Source organism: Citrus sinensis, chromosome 2 (genome assembly GCF_022201045.2).
Source record: "Citrus sinensis cultivar Valencia sweet orange chromosome 2, DVS_A1.0, whole genome shotgun sequence".
Classification (NCBI taxonomy): Eukaryota; Viridiplantae; Streptophyta; class Magnoliopsida; order Sapindales; family Rutaceae; genus Citrus; species Citrus sinensis.
Window position 1 is genome coordinate 5,186,215 of NC_068557.1, and position 14,272 is coordinate 5,200,486.

General features: G+C 30.5%; 1 protein-coding gene across 1 annotated transcript; it reads right to left on the reverse strand.

Annotated features, from left to right (window-relative positions):
• Window positions 1–4,180: 4,180 nt before the first annotated feature.
• On the reverse strand, window positions 4,181–7,682 carry LOC102625869 (uncharacterized). Its single transcript, XM_006470294.4, has 6 exons — window positions 7,435–7,682; window positions 6,458–6,727; window positions 6,233–6,339; window positions 5,964–6,096; window positions 5,671–5,865; window positions 4,181–4,720 (listed from the first exon to the last, which is right to left on the reverse strand). Exons 2-6 carry the CDS (start codon window positions 6,710–6,712, stop codon window positions 4,436–4,438), a joined length of 975 nt encoding a protein of 324 aa, XP_006470357.2. The 5' UTR covers window positions 6,713–6,727; window positions 7,435–7,682; the 3' UTR covers window positions 4,181–4,435.
• Between the last annotated feature and the right edge of the window lie 6,590 nt (window positions 7,683–14,272).

Here is a 14,272-nt window from a genome sequence, read left to right on the forward strand (position 1 = left end):
TACAAGAATTTTCTCTTTGATAATTATTCTAATAGGATTGATACGGCGTCCTATTGAAAAAGGCAAGCGTTTTTCTATCATATTCGGAATTCAACCTTTGTTCATGCCTAGAGCAGCCTTGAATAGAGAATTATTTGTTGAGATTCTTGATCTTTGTCTTCACTTAAGAAAAATAATATGTGTTCTTATCTTTTACGGTTTAATATTTAATAGCCAGAAAAAGAAGTTGACTTTTTCCCCCCTTCTTTCGGTTTTGGGTTTTTGAAAATATTTTAAATATTTTTATGTTAAAGCATAAAAGTAGACTGTTTAACAAAGTATTTCGTTTATAATACAATCATGATACGCTTACAAAGTTTATATTACCCATCTTTAAAAGTCAAGCCTGCCTTGAGTAAAAATTAATTGACTTTATTATTTCATCATTATTGGCTTAATGTGATAATAATAATGTTATAATTATTCTCATCTTTTATCAATGACGGCATATACTGTCATTTGGGATTCAAATTTTGTATTCTAATATTGTAAGTCTAGCATTGTTATATATATATAATTATCAGTCATATACCCTTAAGTTGTCATTCTATCAAAAATACCACAACACTATTAAGTTATATCAATCATTCACCCTAAATTTACAATCTATATCATTTATCCACCAACTTGTTAGCTTTCATTAGAAAGTAATGACTTTACAAGGGTAATTTTATACATATAACATGCTAAATAAAAAAGAAAGCATCAATCATTCACTTTAAGTTTATCATGTTATAAAAAATATTACAAATTTCTAAATTTGTTAAATTTTTCACCCTAAATTTGTAATTTATATAAACCATCTATCAAAATATTGACTACAAAATAAAATAAGAGTTTAATGTATAAAAATAAAAATCTATGTTTTATGAGCATTATTTAATTAAATACACTTAAAACTCTATTTTTCCTTAATTAAAAAAAGTTAATTTGTCTTCTCAATTTATCTTCACCAATGTACATAATCACACTAAATCCACAAATTACCCTAAATCCTAATTCATAAACACCCAATCAATCCAATCCTTAACTCGATCTTATAATTAAGAAAAGCTAAATTTTATTTTATTATTTGTGGTGCAAAGTTAAAAATGTCTTTGAATTCAAGGGTAAAATGACGATTTTAATTAAATTCTATTAAATATTTTAACGACGTTAAAGTTTTGGTGGACGATTGCCACGAACTACAAACTTAGGGTGGAAAATCAAACAAATTCAAAATTTGTATTATTTTTTATAAGAACATAAATTTAGAATATATAACTGATAAGTTTCCTATGTCTTTTTACATTAAATTGAGTTTCAATTATAAAATGGTCAATTTACTATAATTCTTTTAATTTCTAATGGAAGCTAACATTTCAGTGGATCAATTATACATATTATAAATTTAGAATGGATAAATAATAAAATTTGAAAGTGTTATAAATTTTTTTTATAACAATACAATATAAGCGTTCGTAACTGATAATTTCCCTATATATTACTGATATCCCATCTTAACTAATCAATTGATAAATCCATGAGTAGAACCATACACTAGCGAAATGCTCAGTTTTACTATATAATAAATATATCAAAAAGAAAGAAAGAAAAAAAAAAACTCTTGGCTCTTGCACTATATATAAAATTTCTTCTTAATATATTTTGAACTTGCTCACCTAAATTAAATTCCTGACCACGTCCTTGATGTGTCCATTTTATTTTGTTAGTAGTAATTTTGAAAAACTAATATAAACCTTTTTTACGGCAGTAAATTAATTCTCTCTAAATATGAAATTTTAGCTATATGGCCGTAATTATATATCAAGAGCCAAAAATATATAAAAAGATAAAAAATTCTTTTTGTATAATATCCTTCTTTAAAAGAGGGAAAAAAAAAAGGTGTACTTGATTAAAACTGATTCGATTGTGTTATCAAGTTAAGCAATTTAAATTAGCCTATGCGGTGCCACAAAGTAGAAGGAGAAGGAAAGAAAGTCGAATTTCTCTTTCGAAAAAGTTCAAAGTTAGTCCAAGAGTTGGTCACCCACCCACCAATCTGGACTTTTCATGACAGCTCAGAGCTTTGAGATGCAAGGCATTTCAATTTAATTTGCATCACAGTTGCTTCTCATTACTAGCTAATTTAAAAATGTAGGTGAATATGTTTATTTAATCAAAGGCAGGCCGGTATTATTTCAAAAATAATCAGTCAATCGGTCGGCCAACAAAGTCAATAATGCTAGGAGTTGAGTTACATTTATCAATTTGTATCTGAATTTGCACATAAAAAAAACATGTGACATTCATTAATAATTGTTGCAGAAATAACATTTAAAATAAGAGTAATATTATTATACTTAAAACATTGGAATTTTATGTTTATAATCCAAATGTGCCATATCATGATCCTCTTACAGAAATTGGTGGCTCTATATTTGAAAACAGTAAAATTTTGGATAAATTAATGACATTTTCATTTTAAAAATATATATTAATCAAGTATTAATTAATTAATTGAATTATAATTTAACACATTTTTCCCTAGTCGAGACAGAAAAAATATATTATTTAACAAAAGTTTTAGTTTATCAAAATTCTATTATAATTGATCTAGTTAAGTCGCTCGATTTATGTGGCACGACATGAACATATAAAAGTGGAAAAGAAGATTGAATTTCTCTTGAATAAAGTTAGGATACCATTATTTGATTCATAATTTAAGTATCAATTAATGCGGCATTTATCAATTAAATGATAAAATGAAATAATAAATCATTTTTCATTCATCATTCAATAAATAAACGAGACATAATATTGAAAATCAAATTAAAACTTAAATATTGAAATCTCTGCAGTTATTCTAAAGATTTGAGGATGTTGCGTCAACCACCGGTTTGGACTGTTTCATGATAGCTCAGGGCTTCGTATACACAATAATTCATGTAGTGATTAATATTATTTAACATCCCATTTTATATGTTAGTCCTCTTCGGATCTTACATTTGTTGCCTTCACAATCCGTAGCTAAATAAAATGTCTTATAATGAAAGGCTACTGTTGGGCTGCTTATAAAATAATCTCCTACTATGCTGAACATATAATTAGTTGAACCCCCAAAAGCAGGACCAAAAAAAAAAAAAAAAATGCTAAGTACATATTTAGTTAATTAATTGTACTACTGAGAGTGTGTGAGTTATGATAAGTTTCATATCACAAATATGATGAATATTGTATTACATTCACACAAACTTGCTGAAATAATATTTCTTGTTGCAAGATAAAATCATAAAAGTACCATACGTAGATAGATGATCATGCGAGACGAAAAAAAATCTTATATTGGTAAACACGTGATTGATATTAATTATGGTTATATAATATATTAAAGCTTTGATTTTTTTTAAAAAATTTATGAACTAATTACGTATAATTGTCTTTTTATTAAAATAATAAGATTATAATATAAAATTTAAAAGTGTTTTAGTTATGTGGTAAAGTATTTTATAAGCTACTTTTAAAAGCAACCCCTTATAGCTTTTGAAAGCTATTGCCAAAATAAAGAAAACGATAGAATAAACAAACTTAAAAAAATTTATTCAATAATTTTTTTAGTCAAAGAAATTACAAAATAAAATATTTATGAAACCGTACTCCTAAATATGATGGTAGTTCAGCCATTTTAAAAATGAATAAATGAAGTTCATTACTTTTAAAAATAATTCTAATAATCCCACCATATGAACACTTATCTATTAAATAATAAGTTTTCTAACTTGAAAAATTATTTAACTATCATTTAATACATAAATGTCACATCAATAAAAACTAAAATCACAACCTAAATATTAGAATACATAGCCTTGTTTTACTATTGTCTAACAATTCTTCATGACCATCATTATATGTTATTAACAGTTTGCTATTATCGATCTCAGTCACATGATGTGAGTCACATCATTCGCATTCTCTATTTTTCTGTGCCGTCATAAACTTCACCTTTACCTCATAGTTTCGTTATTACTTCACAATCACCACATTCAACCCACTCATTTACTAAAGGTACAACCACTTCTTTGATCTGAGCATGTGAGTGGTGCAAGAAACATTGTCAAGGTTCCGCAACTACTAAAACATCCACAAAATTCGGAGACCAGCATTGAATCGTATGCAAAGAATATCATAGGATTCCAGCTCAAATGATTGCTAAGCACCAATTCCAGACATCTCAATGTTTTCACAGAATTTACAAGATGGGAAATCAAGCACAAAAGGAATTTTCTAGACCGTGCTCACTAAAGCTCATATATGAGGTTAAATAAAAGGTATTACTCACTAAAGCTCATATGTGGTGAACAAAGATATTACTCACTAAAACCAGGCAAGCACAAGCATGCGCTATTTAACTTTTGTGTCAGGAACCTATAACAAGGCCCTCCCGAGCAATATTTGTCACGCGAAGTACAGCTTGTGCACTTAAAGGAGAGAGTTTTGATTGACAAAAGTTCTCCCAAGAATCCATCTCTGGGCTATCAGATACTGTTGCAGGAGCAGAGTCGTGCGATTTCTCGTATACACTCTGCAGCTCCAAAAGAAGTGTTCGAGCAGCCTCCCTGGACTCGGGAAGCTGATCACTGAGTTGGGATGAAGCTACTTGGATCAGTTTGTCAATGCCATATTCTTTAATACCTTCAACACCCTGTTGACATCAATATAACATAAGACATGGGAAACAAAAAGATGCCAATGTTCAGTAATAATTGACTAAACAATAGGAGGAAGGAGGCACGAGGATCATAACACATGGTGTAAGGATTATAAATGATAAAATATGAGACTTCTAGTAACAAATGCAAGGTTATGAACCAATCACAATATTATAAAGAACAAAGGTCACAGAATGACAGGCACAGAAAATAACCTAGCATCTCTTAACTTTCTATCTGCTCATCCCAATATCATATGTCTGTGTGTTTGTGGGAGATAGAGAGTTTTTATTGATGTACATATAAAAGTAGATAAAAGCTGGTACAGAAGGGGGCTGCTTCAAAACTTATATGCTACCACAAACAATATGGTGATTACAACAAACACAGATAAGAGGATCCCAAGCAGCTGAACAAGAGTGTGATAAAAGTAGATAAAAGCTGGTACAGAAGGGGGCCGCTTCAAAACTTATATGCTACCACAAACAATATGGTGATTACAACACACACAGATAAGAGGATCCCAAGCAGCTGAACAAGAGTATGATAGCATCCACATACCACCTCTAGCATACATATAATAATTTTAATTTGAATACACAGAAAAGCTAAATTCACTATTAGAAGGTGACTACCAGCATCAATGAACATTTCAGATAAAGTATAACCAATAATCTAAACACAAGTCAATAACAGGCTCTTATCACGGCTACAACATACAGTTTCTATCGTTTCCCAAGCCTCAACTTGGGCTGGAAAGAAATAAAGCTGATGAGTAAATTACTTCGCACCCAAGGCTTCTAATAAGTATTCCCTTTGGTTTTATCATAGCTATAAACAAAGTAGAGCATAACAACAAACACTCATTCACACAGGCAAAGTGCATAAGCTTTTCAATAAACAAGAAGAATAAAGATGGACTGTGTAAAAATTTTTGCCTTACCAGTCGTGGCACACTTCGAGAAAAGCACATTGACGCCTTTGCTCTGATTCGAGGATTCCGATTTTTCAGATATGGTTGAAGTTTTGGTAACAACAATATAGGGGAAACCCAAGTAGTCATTGCTACTAAAGCTTTTTCAGCTGCCTCACAAACAAAGCGTTTGTCTTGTGAAGACTTGAGAAGAAGCTGAACAAGCTGTACCATCACAATTCCATCAGATTGGAATAAATAGCAATCAGCCTATTAGCAAAGGGGCTAAATATCAGAAGTAACTGTTAAGAAATTTGAAGTACCAGAGGGTCCAATAAATCAATCATACGGTCATTATACGCACTGAATATGTCCGCAGCTGTCATAATTGCAGTTTTACAAACAGCGCTTCTTGGATTTTTCAGGGATTTTACTACAAGTGGGATCACATCTCCCCTGTTGATAAAAATATTGTGCCAATAATTAGAACAGTAAAACAATATCTTCAAAAGCATCAATCAACCAAATTAAATAATAAAAAGCTAAATCACATGGTTTTTTCAATCACATCATGTAAAGTTTTCAGACTTACAAAATATCAAGCATGGCCTCTTTGTGAAAAATTGATAATCGGCGTACATTATTGAGTGCTTCACAAACCACAACCCAATCTTTAGAATCCAGTCCAGCTACGAGTGTCTGAATATGTCACAAACTGTTAAAATTCAAAATCATCTAACAACAGAAGTGTCCAGACCAATACATATAAGTACAGGGCAATACCCTTAACAAAAACAGAAAGCATCAATCCCTGTACCTTTAGACTTGTATCAATGTCCTCCACATCAATTAAGTTCTCAGAATCAATGTATTCCACTTCTGAATTAGCAATTCCCGGTCCAGCATTCCCAGTTTGATTTCCATTCACATGAGTTGAGACCAAGGAGACGTCAACATTTTCATTAGCACTTCCAACAAAGGGTTTAGCAAAACTCCCTTTACTGGAGCTCTCATTCTTTCTATCAGAAGAAGGCAGCGTATTGAGATCTCTAAGGGCAGTCTCTGACATCATTACTACGTTTACAGTCTAAACAGAAAGAAAGCCACATCAAAAACTGTCTTCTCAACAAAATAACTAGCGCATAGGCAGAAAGAAAGACCGTAACATATCAAACTAAATTAACGAGAATATCTAACTTCAGTTTACCAAGTAAAAAGGTGAAGCAGAATAACTACTCAGAGAAATTTTGAAAACAGCAACAATACACAATCAAATTTATCCAGTACTGATAGTACCTAAAGCCATGAAGCATTTGACAAGATTATCATATATAGTAATCACAATGTGCTTCATTTATAAGACACAAGTGACACCAATGCTTTTAACAACTTAGTCAATAATCAATTTGAACTGAATCTCACAAATTCAATCACTAAATTCATAGATCAAAACAATGACAATTCATTCCATTCAAAAATTATTTTCACAAGACATGAGCTGTAATCACAAAAGAGTGTCAATCTAGCCCTAAATAAGAGCATCAAAACCTAGCTAAAAAACAATTCGTTTCAATGAACATTGCCGAGTAAGCGCAAAAAAAGACGCAAATAGAGATCTCATAACACCGAAATACAAACACAACACAAAATTAAAACAAGATCTCGCCTCAAAACTGCGTCGCAGATCGTAATTTCTCCGCCAAAAATAAAGCATTTCAAATGACTAGTTCAAAAAGAAAAATACGACTAATAATAATCAGAAATTGAATTTTAATAGAGCTTGAGATAGAGTACCAGACAAAGTGATCGACGAATTACTCAGTCTCCACTGCACTGACTCACTGAGTCTTCTTTCACAGTGAAAATGAGAAGACTAATTCTATTCATTCATATATAAAATAATACTAACGTTCAAGGAATATTAATTTAAAAAAAAAATTAAGAAAATGGTAACTGCCGAGTAAAATAAAACGACGCTGTTTTTCTGGGTGGCGTATATCCGACCTGGGCCGGCAACCACGGGATCGCCCTCAACAGTGCATGTGACTCGCCAGCGACTGAAATTAATGTTTGTTTATTAATGTAACGGCCCCTGATTTTGGGTTGAAATATCGAAACTGCCACTCTTTTGGAATATTCTCCCTTCATTTTGAACTGACGCTCCAACACTGTGATAGCGAAATTCTTTGAAATGATGTTTTATCATTTGATAAGGATTAATTAATCACTTTGATTGATTGATCGATTAATACTAATTATCTATTTACTATAATTAATTTATTAATTAAGTGGGTGAGAAACCGTAGTGTTAAAAATGTTACGGGTTTTGTGATGTAGCATGCCTAATCGGCTGCAACCGCCCAATTATTGCATGTGTGTACGTAAGAATAGCCAAATTGGGAACGTCTACTCGTCTAGGTGGATTATTTTTAGATAATGATTGGTTTATATGTTAAATAAAATCTTAATTACGTTTATTTATCATTGGGATTAGTTGTCCGGTAATTGACACTCCAAAATACTTAAAGGACATGAGTTTGAGCATTAAGCGGGGTTTATACTAATTATATCGTAATATATTGGTGAATTGATATAAATACATATATCTAGAATTTTAGTAGATTTTTATATTATAATATTGGAACAATTTAAAAATAAATAAAATTTTCGAATAGATAAACTTGTGTAAAAATAGAGCCCCCTTGATTTAAAAATTGGTTGATTCTCACGTTCCTTCCCAAACTCTGAGGGAAAGAATTCAATCTCCATTAGTAATAATTTATTAGTAGATTATCTTTTACCCAGAGTATTTTCGTTTGATTTTAGATAAATACGCCATTTTTATGTTGATTAAGAATTTACTTGTTTTGTTTTTCATTGAATGCCAAATATGATTTAATTTCAGCTTTTCTAGTATGATTTAATTTTAACTTTAATTTGTTTTTAAGTTTGTATTTTTTTTTATTTTTTAACTTAGTATTGAAAAATTGGTAAAAATAATAAATAAATTTAAGTGAAATATTTTGACTCATCATTAAACATTAATTTCCATGATAAACCATAGTATTTTACTTTAAAATAATTTTATGCTCTTGCCGATATTATTTGTAAAGATAACATGTCAAAGATAATATTTTTCAAATATTTCATTATGATGTTAAAAAAAATAAAAACAAACATATTATTTAAATTTATATCGATTTCATTTTCAAATTTTTGATGAAAAAATGATCGTCACCTAAAAATGATTCTAACCGATTTTAATTGTTATCTTAATAAAACTGTAATGTAATGTGAAATGTATGATGTATATAATATGATATGATGAATAATACCCAGTACAAGTCCTCTCTATCAATCTTACATTGCAATTTACACACATATATATTACATAGAAATCACAAATAAATCATTACAAATTGAATATTGTTTAATCATCTACGTACATATTATTCGACAAAGGGTGTCGTTTATATTCTATTACGGTCTGTTGATCTTATCAGATTAGATTATAATTATAAGTTAATTAATGAGCGTGATTAGCAACCAACACGTTAGAAAGTAAATAGAAATTAGGATGTTGAGCACCCACGTGGGTCACGAGTGCCACAGCGCATGTGTCGGTGTTCCCATTGCTTACATTTGTTGCGGTGGAAGGGACATGAATACATCATTGGTTTTGTTCTCATGCGGCTTTAAATAATTAAAAAATCAGGATCAAAATTTTTATCAATTGGGATTTTCCATTTTTGTTAATTTCGGTGTAGAAAAATTTATCAAGATAAAATGTCAATATTACATCTAATTTAAAATTTATTAACGAGATTTTTTTTTCGCTAAAAATTTGAAAATTTATTCATATAAGATCTTATTTGATATTGAGCTTTTAAACCACAGCACTGTGGGTCTGTTTGAGATTAAGTTGGTGCAGTTATACTTTAAAAGATACAACATTAAAGTATTTAGTAAATACTAACTCTTATAGTTTAGATGTTATATTGATATAATTTTTCACTTGTATGATGAAAAATCTATTATATATTTAATAATTTTGTCAAAATTATTATTTAAAATTTATATTTACTATCTACTATTAACGTTTGTTTCATAATTATAATTTTTTTTTCTACATAGCAGCTTTAATTTAAAAGTTATAGCACCTCAATTTCAAACAGGACTTGTATCTAGGGGTGGGCATAAACCCACAACCCATGGGTTTAACCAAACTCAAACCAAATAAAATAGTTTGGGTTGGATAAATTATTAAAATGGGTTGATTTGGGTTTTTTTAGAGAAAACCATTTCATAATGGTTTGGGTATGATTAACCCATGAGCTTGATAAATTTGACCTGTGAGTGGAAAATAAATAAAATAAAGTAAATTAAATTAAATTAATTCCATTATTTTCACTTCCATAATCTCGCATTCATTACTCCCCAGTTCATTAGAACTGTTCACTCTCACTGACCTCACTCTATCTTTCACAATCTCTCACTCTATCTTCCACAATCTCTGTCAACAAAAGTGCTGTCACGAATCTCTCAGTCGATTTTCATCAACTCTTGAAGACCCACTTCGATTACAGCCTTTCTATTAATCTAAGGTGAGGTTTTTTTTGCAAAAGCTTCATTTTTTTTTCCAGTTATTTGGTAATGGGTATGCTTGGAATTAGAGAATGGGGAATTGATGAAACCACTCACACTTGAATATGCCGAAAATAATTTGCTGATATATGAATTTGATTGAGCTCTTATGAACTAATTCTTTCATAGATCATTGCTACCACATGTACAATTTAAAGAATTATGAAAAAAAAATTCTAGAAAATCTTATCATCTGGGCTTTCAGTGCTGTTTTTTATGCCATTATTTTTGTTAACTTAGCTTGTGATTGTATCCTTACAACCATTGTACTAAAGACAGAGTGCAGAAATTTAGGATCCGCCATGATAAATATTGTTGAAACTATAATGGCTCACTTACAGCTGCTGGTGCATAAATTAACTGCATAATAAACCAAGTGTAGAGTTTGCTTGCTTAATTAATTTGGACTGCTGCACAAGGACAACTCCAAACCGTGGAAAAAGACTAACAACCCTAATAGTGATGATTGGGAAAATACTAATGTTTTTGTGTTGTTTTTGAAGTCATTTTATGATATAACTTTGAAATTTAGTGGATCAATGTACGTGACTTCAAACTTATATTTTCATGAAATGTGCTCAATTCATTCCGATTTGACATCATTAATTGAAAGTGGTGATGATCTTGTTTTATCTAAAATGGCAACATGTATGAAAAATAAGTATGACAAATATTGGGGTTCAATTGATAGGTTAAATAATTTGTTGCTTATTTCGGTTATTCTTGATCCATGTTATAAGTTAAAATATGTGAGATTTTGCTTTGAAGACATTTTTGTTATTGATGAGGTTGGGAAGAAGTCTGAAGAGGTGAAAAATCTTTTAATACGTCTTTATGAATACTATAAAGATCTTGACACTAGGATTGGTGGTTGTGGATCATCTAGTGGTGCTAGTAAGTCGTCAATTATTGATAGTAGGAAATTTGATAAAAAGGTGGGGTTTTCTAAACTTTCAAGTGTTGCAAAGTTCAAACAAAGAATAGGAAAAGATGATTGTGTTGAGATGAAAAATGAAGTAGAGAGGTACTTGTTGGAGCCATGTGAACATGTTGATGATGACGACTTTGAGATTTTGGCATGGTGGAAAATGAACTCAATAAAATATCGAGTTCTTTTACATATTGCAAAGGATGTGTTTGCAATTCCAATATCTACAGTAGCTTCAGAATCTGCATTTAGTACTGGAGGACGTATCATTGATTCATTTCGTAGTTCTTTAAGTCCAAAGATGGTGGAAGCTTTGATATGCTCACAAAATTGGTTACGTAACACTTTTGTCCCATTACAAGATGAACCAATGATGGAGGAGCTTGAGTTTTATGAAGCCATGATATCAGGTAACTACTATTTATCATAACAAGCGAAAAAAATTATATATTTGTTTATCATTAGTCTTTTTTTATTAATTTATTTTTATTTAATATAGAGTTTGGATCAAGTGCAACAACGGAGGCATTGACTTTAGATTGATGTTATTCTTACGATTTTGGTATGAATCATGTTCCTTTTTAAATTTACTCATCTTTATAACTATTCAACATTATAATTTTCTTTTTTTTGTTATTTATTTGTTGGTGAAAGAGCAGACTCAGTTGATCATGGGATCTTTTGATTAAAGTGCTGCAGATGAAATAATTATGATGGATTGTTTTGATACTTGATTTGGATGTCTTATCTTGTTTTAATTTGTATTGACATTATTAGAATTTGTATTGTAATATGGTTAATATTTAGGGACGAAGTTATTGTGAAATCTATTATTTATAATTTTTTAACTATATTTTTTCATATTTTAATATTAATTTAATAATTATTGTAATTTTGATATAATTAAATTTATCAAAATAAAAAATACTTTTATTACAAAATTCAAACCAAACCCAAATGAGTTGATTTGGGTTGGGTTAAAAATATTTGGATTGGTTTGAGTTGGGTTCAAATTTTTATGGTTTGGTTTGGGTTGACATAAAATCTAACCCAAACCAACCCATGCCCACCCCTACTTGTATCTGTAAAAACATGTACGTAGTTGAAGGAAACTAATAAGCAAGTAGAGAATTTCACAAAAAAAAGACAAAAAATATTTGCAATTTTTTACTAAAATTAATAAATTGAGGCTCAAAGGAACTTTAGTACCCCCGCAGCCTTAATAGAAATATTTTCATATTTATATCATAGAGATAAGAGTTAATTTTGCAGTATCTTTTTATGAATTGATTATTTTTAAATTACCGTCGTCATTTTTAAAAATTTGAGTTATCATTAAGAGAATAGAAAAAAATAGGGTGGGTTGTAAATTTTTTTAAATTTTCTTAATAAAAATAAGAATAAATTAAAATTTTTAAAAATAAAAAAATAATTTGAAAATAATCAATTTATATGGTGTAATTTAAAATTAAGCCGAGAAATAATATCATAAATTTAAACAACTAATTCCTGGTACACATCAAAACTCAAGAGAACATGCTTCAAAACTTGGTACACGTCAAAACTCAAGAGAACATAATTCAAAACTAACTGTTTGGCTCTTCATTAACATTAGAATTTCTGCAAGTAGAAAGCAGTGACATTTATCAACAATTACCCAAAATAACTAAATAGTTTGAGAACTGTTAAAACAATTTGTTATTTCTCATTTTCCTCTTTCTCGAATTGCCATGAAAAATTAAAAACACGTAAATTGTCAAAGATTTCTTGGTCCATTTCTTCGGCATGTTCTCGTTGGCTATAGATTATTTACTTTTCATCACTGAACAACATAATATTATAATTCGTCAGTATCTCCACATAAGTTAGAAACTAAAACTGGTAGTTCAGAAAGGGAATGAAACTTCAAAAAACTAGTTTAAAAGGGGGAAAAATAGCCAGCAATCTTTTCCAAATAACCAGCAAAGATAACCATTAAGGCAAAGGGAAAGAAAGGTGACCTGCAATTATTGATCTTTGCCTATGATACCAAGCAAAATCAAGACTTCTTTGACTCCAGATCTCTGAACCAACATCGGCAGTAGCTTTTGAATCAATCGACAGGGTTCCTCAAGTGGCATATTATAAGTTTTTGAGTTGGTAATGTACCAATCCTTCATGCTGTTAATTATCTCCTGAGCCTTCCTCACATTGTTGGACTTGCATAAAGCACTCGGTAGCCCATTCAATGCTGCTAAATATTGGGGTACATCATATTTCTGCATGGCATTAGATGTGTAAACTGCCTCCCCTTCTCCACCTTCTGAACTCGAGCATGCTTTCTTATAATAAATCAAAAGGTCTCAACATTTAGCATCCTCTTGTTTCTCATGGCATTCACAAGATCCCGCATGATCTTGCGCTGCCTTGGCTTGGCCAGAGACTCAATCTTGGTGTGATAAGCTCGGATGATTTTGCTCGTAACTTCTCTACTTTTTCAGCCCATTTGAGCAAACAAAATGCCAACATACCAGCATTCTTGAATCTCTTCATCAGGACATCCTCAACTATTTCTGGTGATACCCTAATCCCACTTTGGTTAAGAGCAGTATCAAGCACCGCTTTTGAAGAGGACAACATGCATTATTTTACTGACTCGTTCGTTATCCGGTACATTTCTAATAGCAAATAAAACAAATATAAACATTACCAACACTCAGACAATCCCAAAAATTCAGAATTTTAAAAAAGCAAAAGATAAGATAAGAAACAACGTACTCAATGTCAAGAAGATAAATTTAAAGGGCGTCTCCGAAATGAAATAAACGAAAAAGAGAGTTGAATGGAGTAGGTGGCCGTCCGAGTCCGCACCGCTCGTTTGGTTGTTCAAATTGAAAAGGAAATTAATTTTTCTTATTTGAGGGAATCCGAATTCCTCTCTGTTTGTGATAGGAAATTGAATTCCCCGTAATTTCATTTGAATTTGTAGTTTTCACTTTCCACATTTATCTTTTCATAAAATTATTATACATTATGTTAATTACATATCCTCTCCCAACTAAAAATTGGATAGAGGTAAAT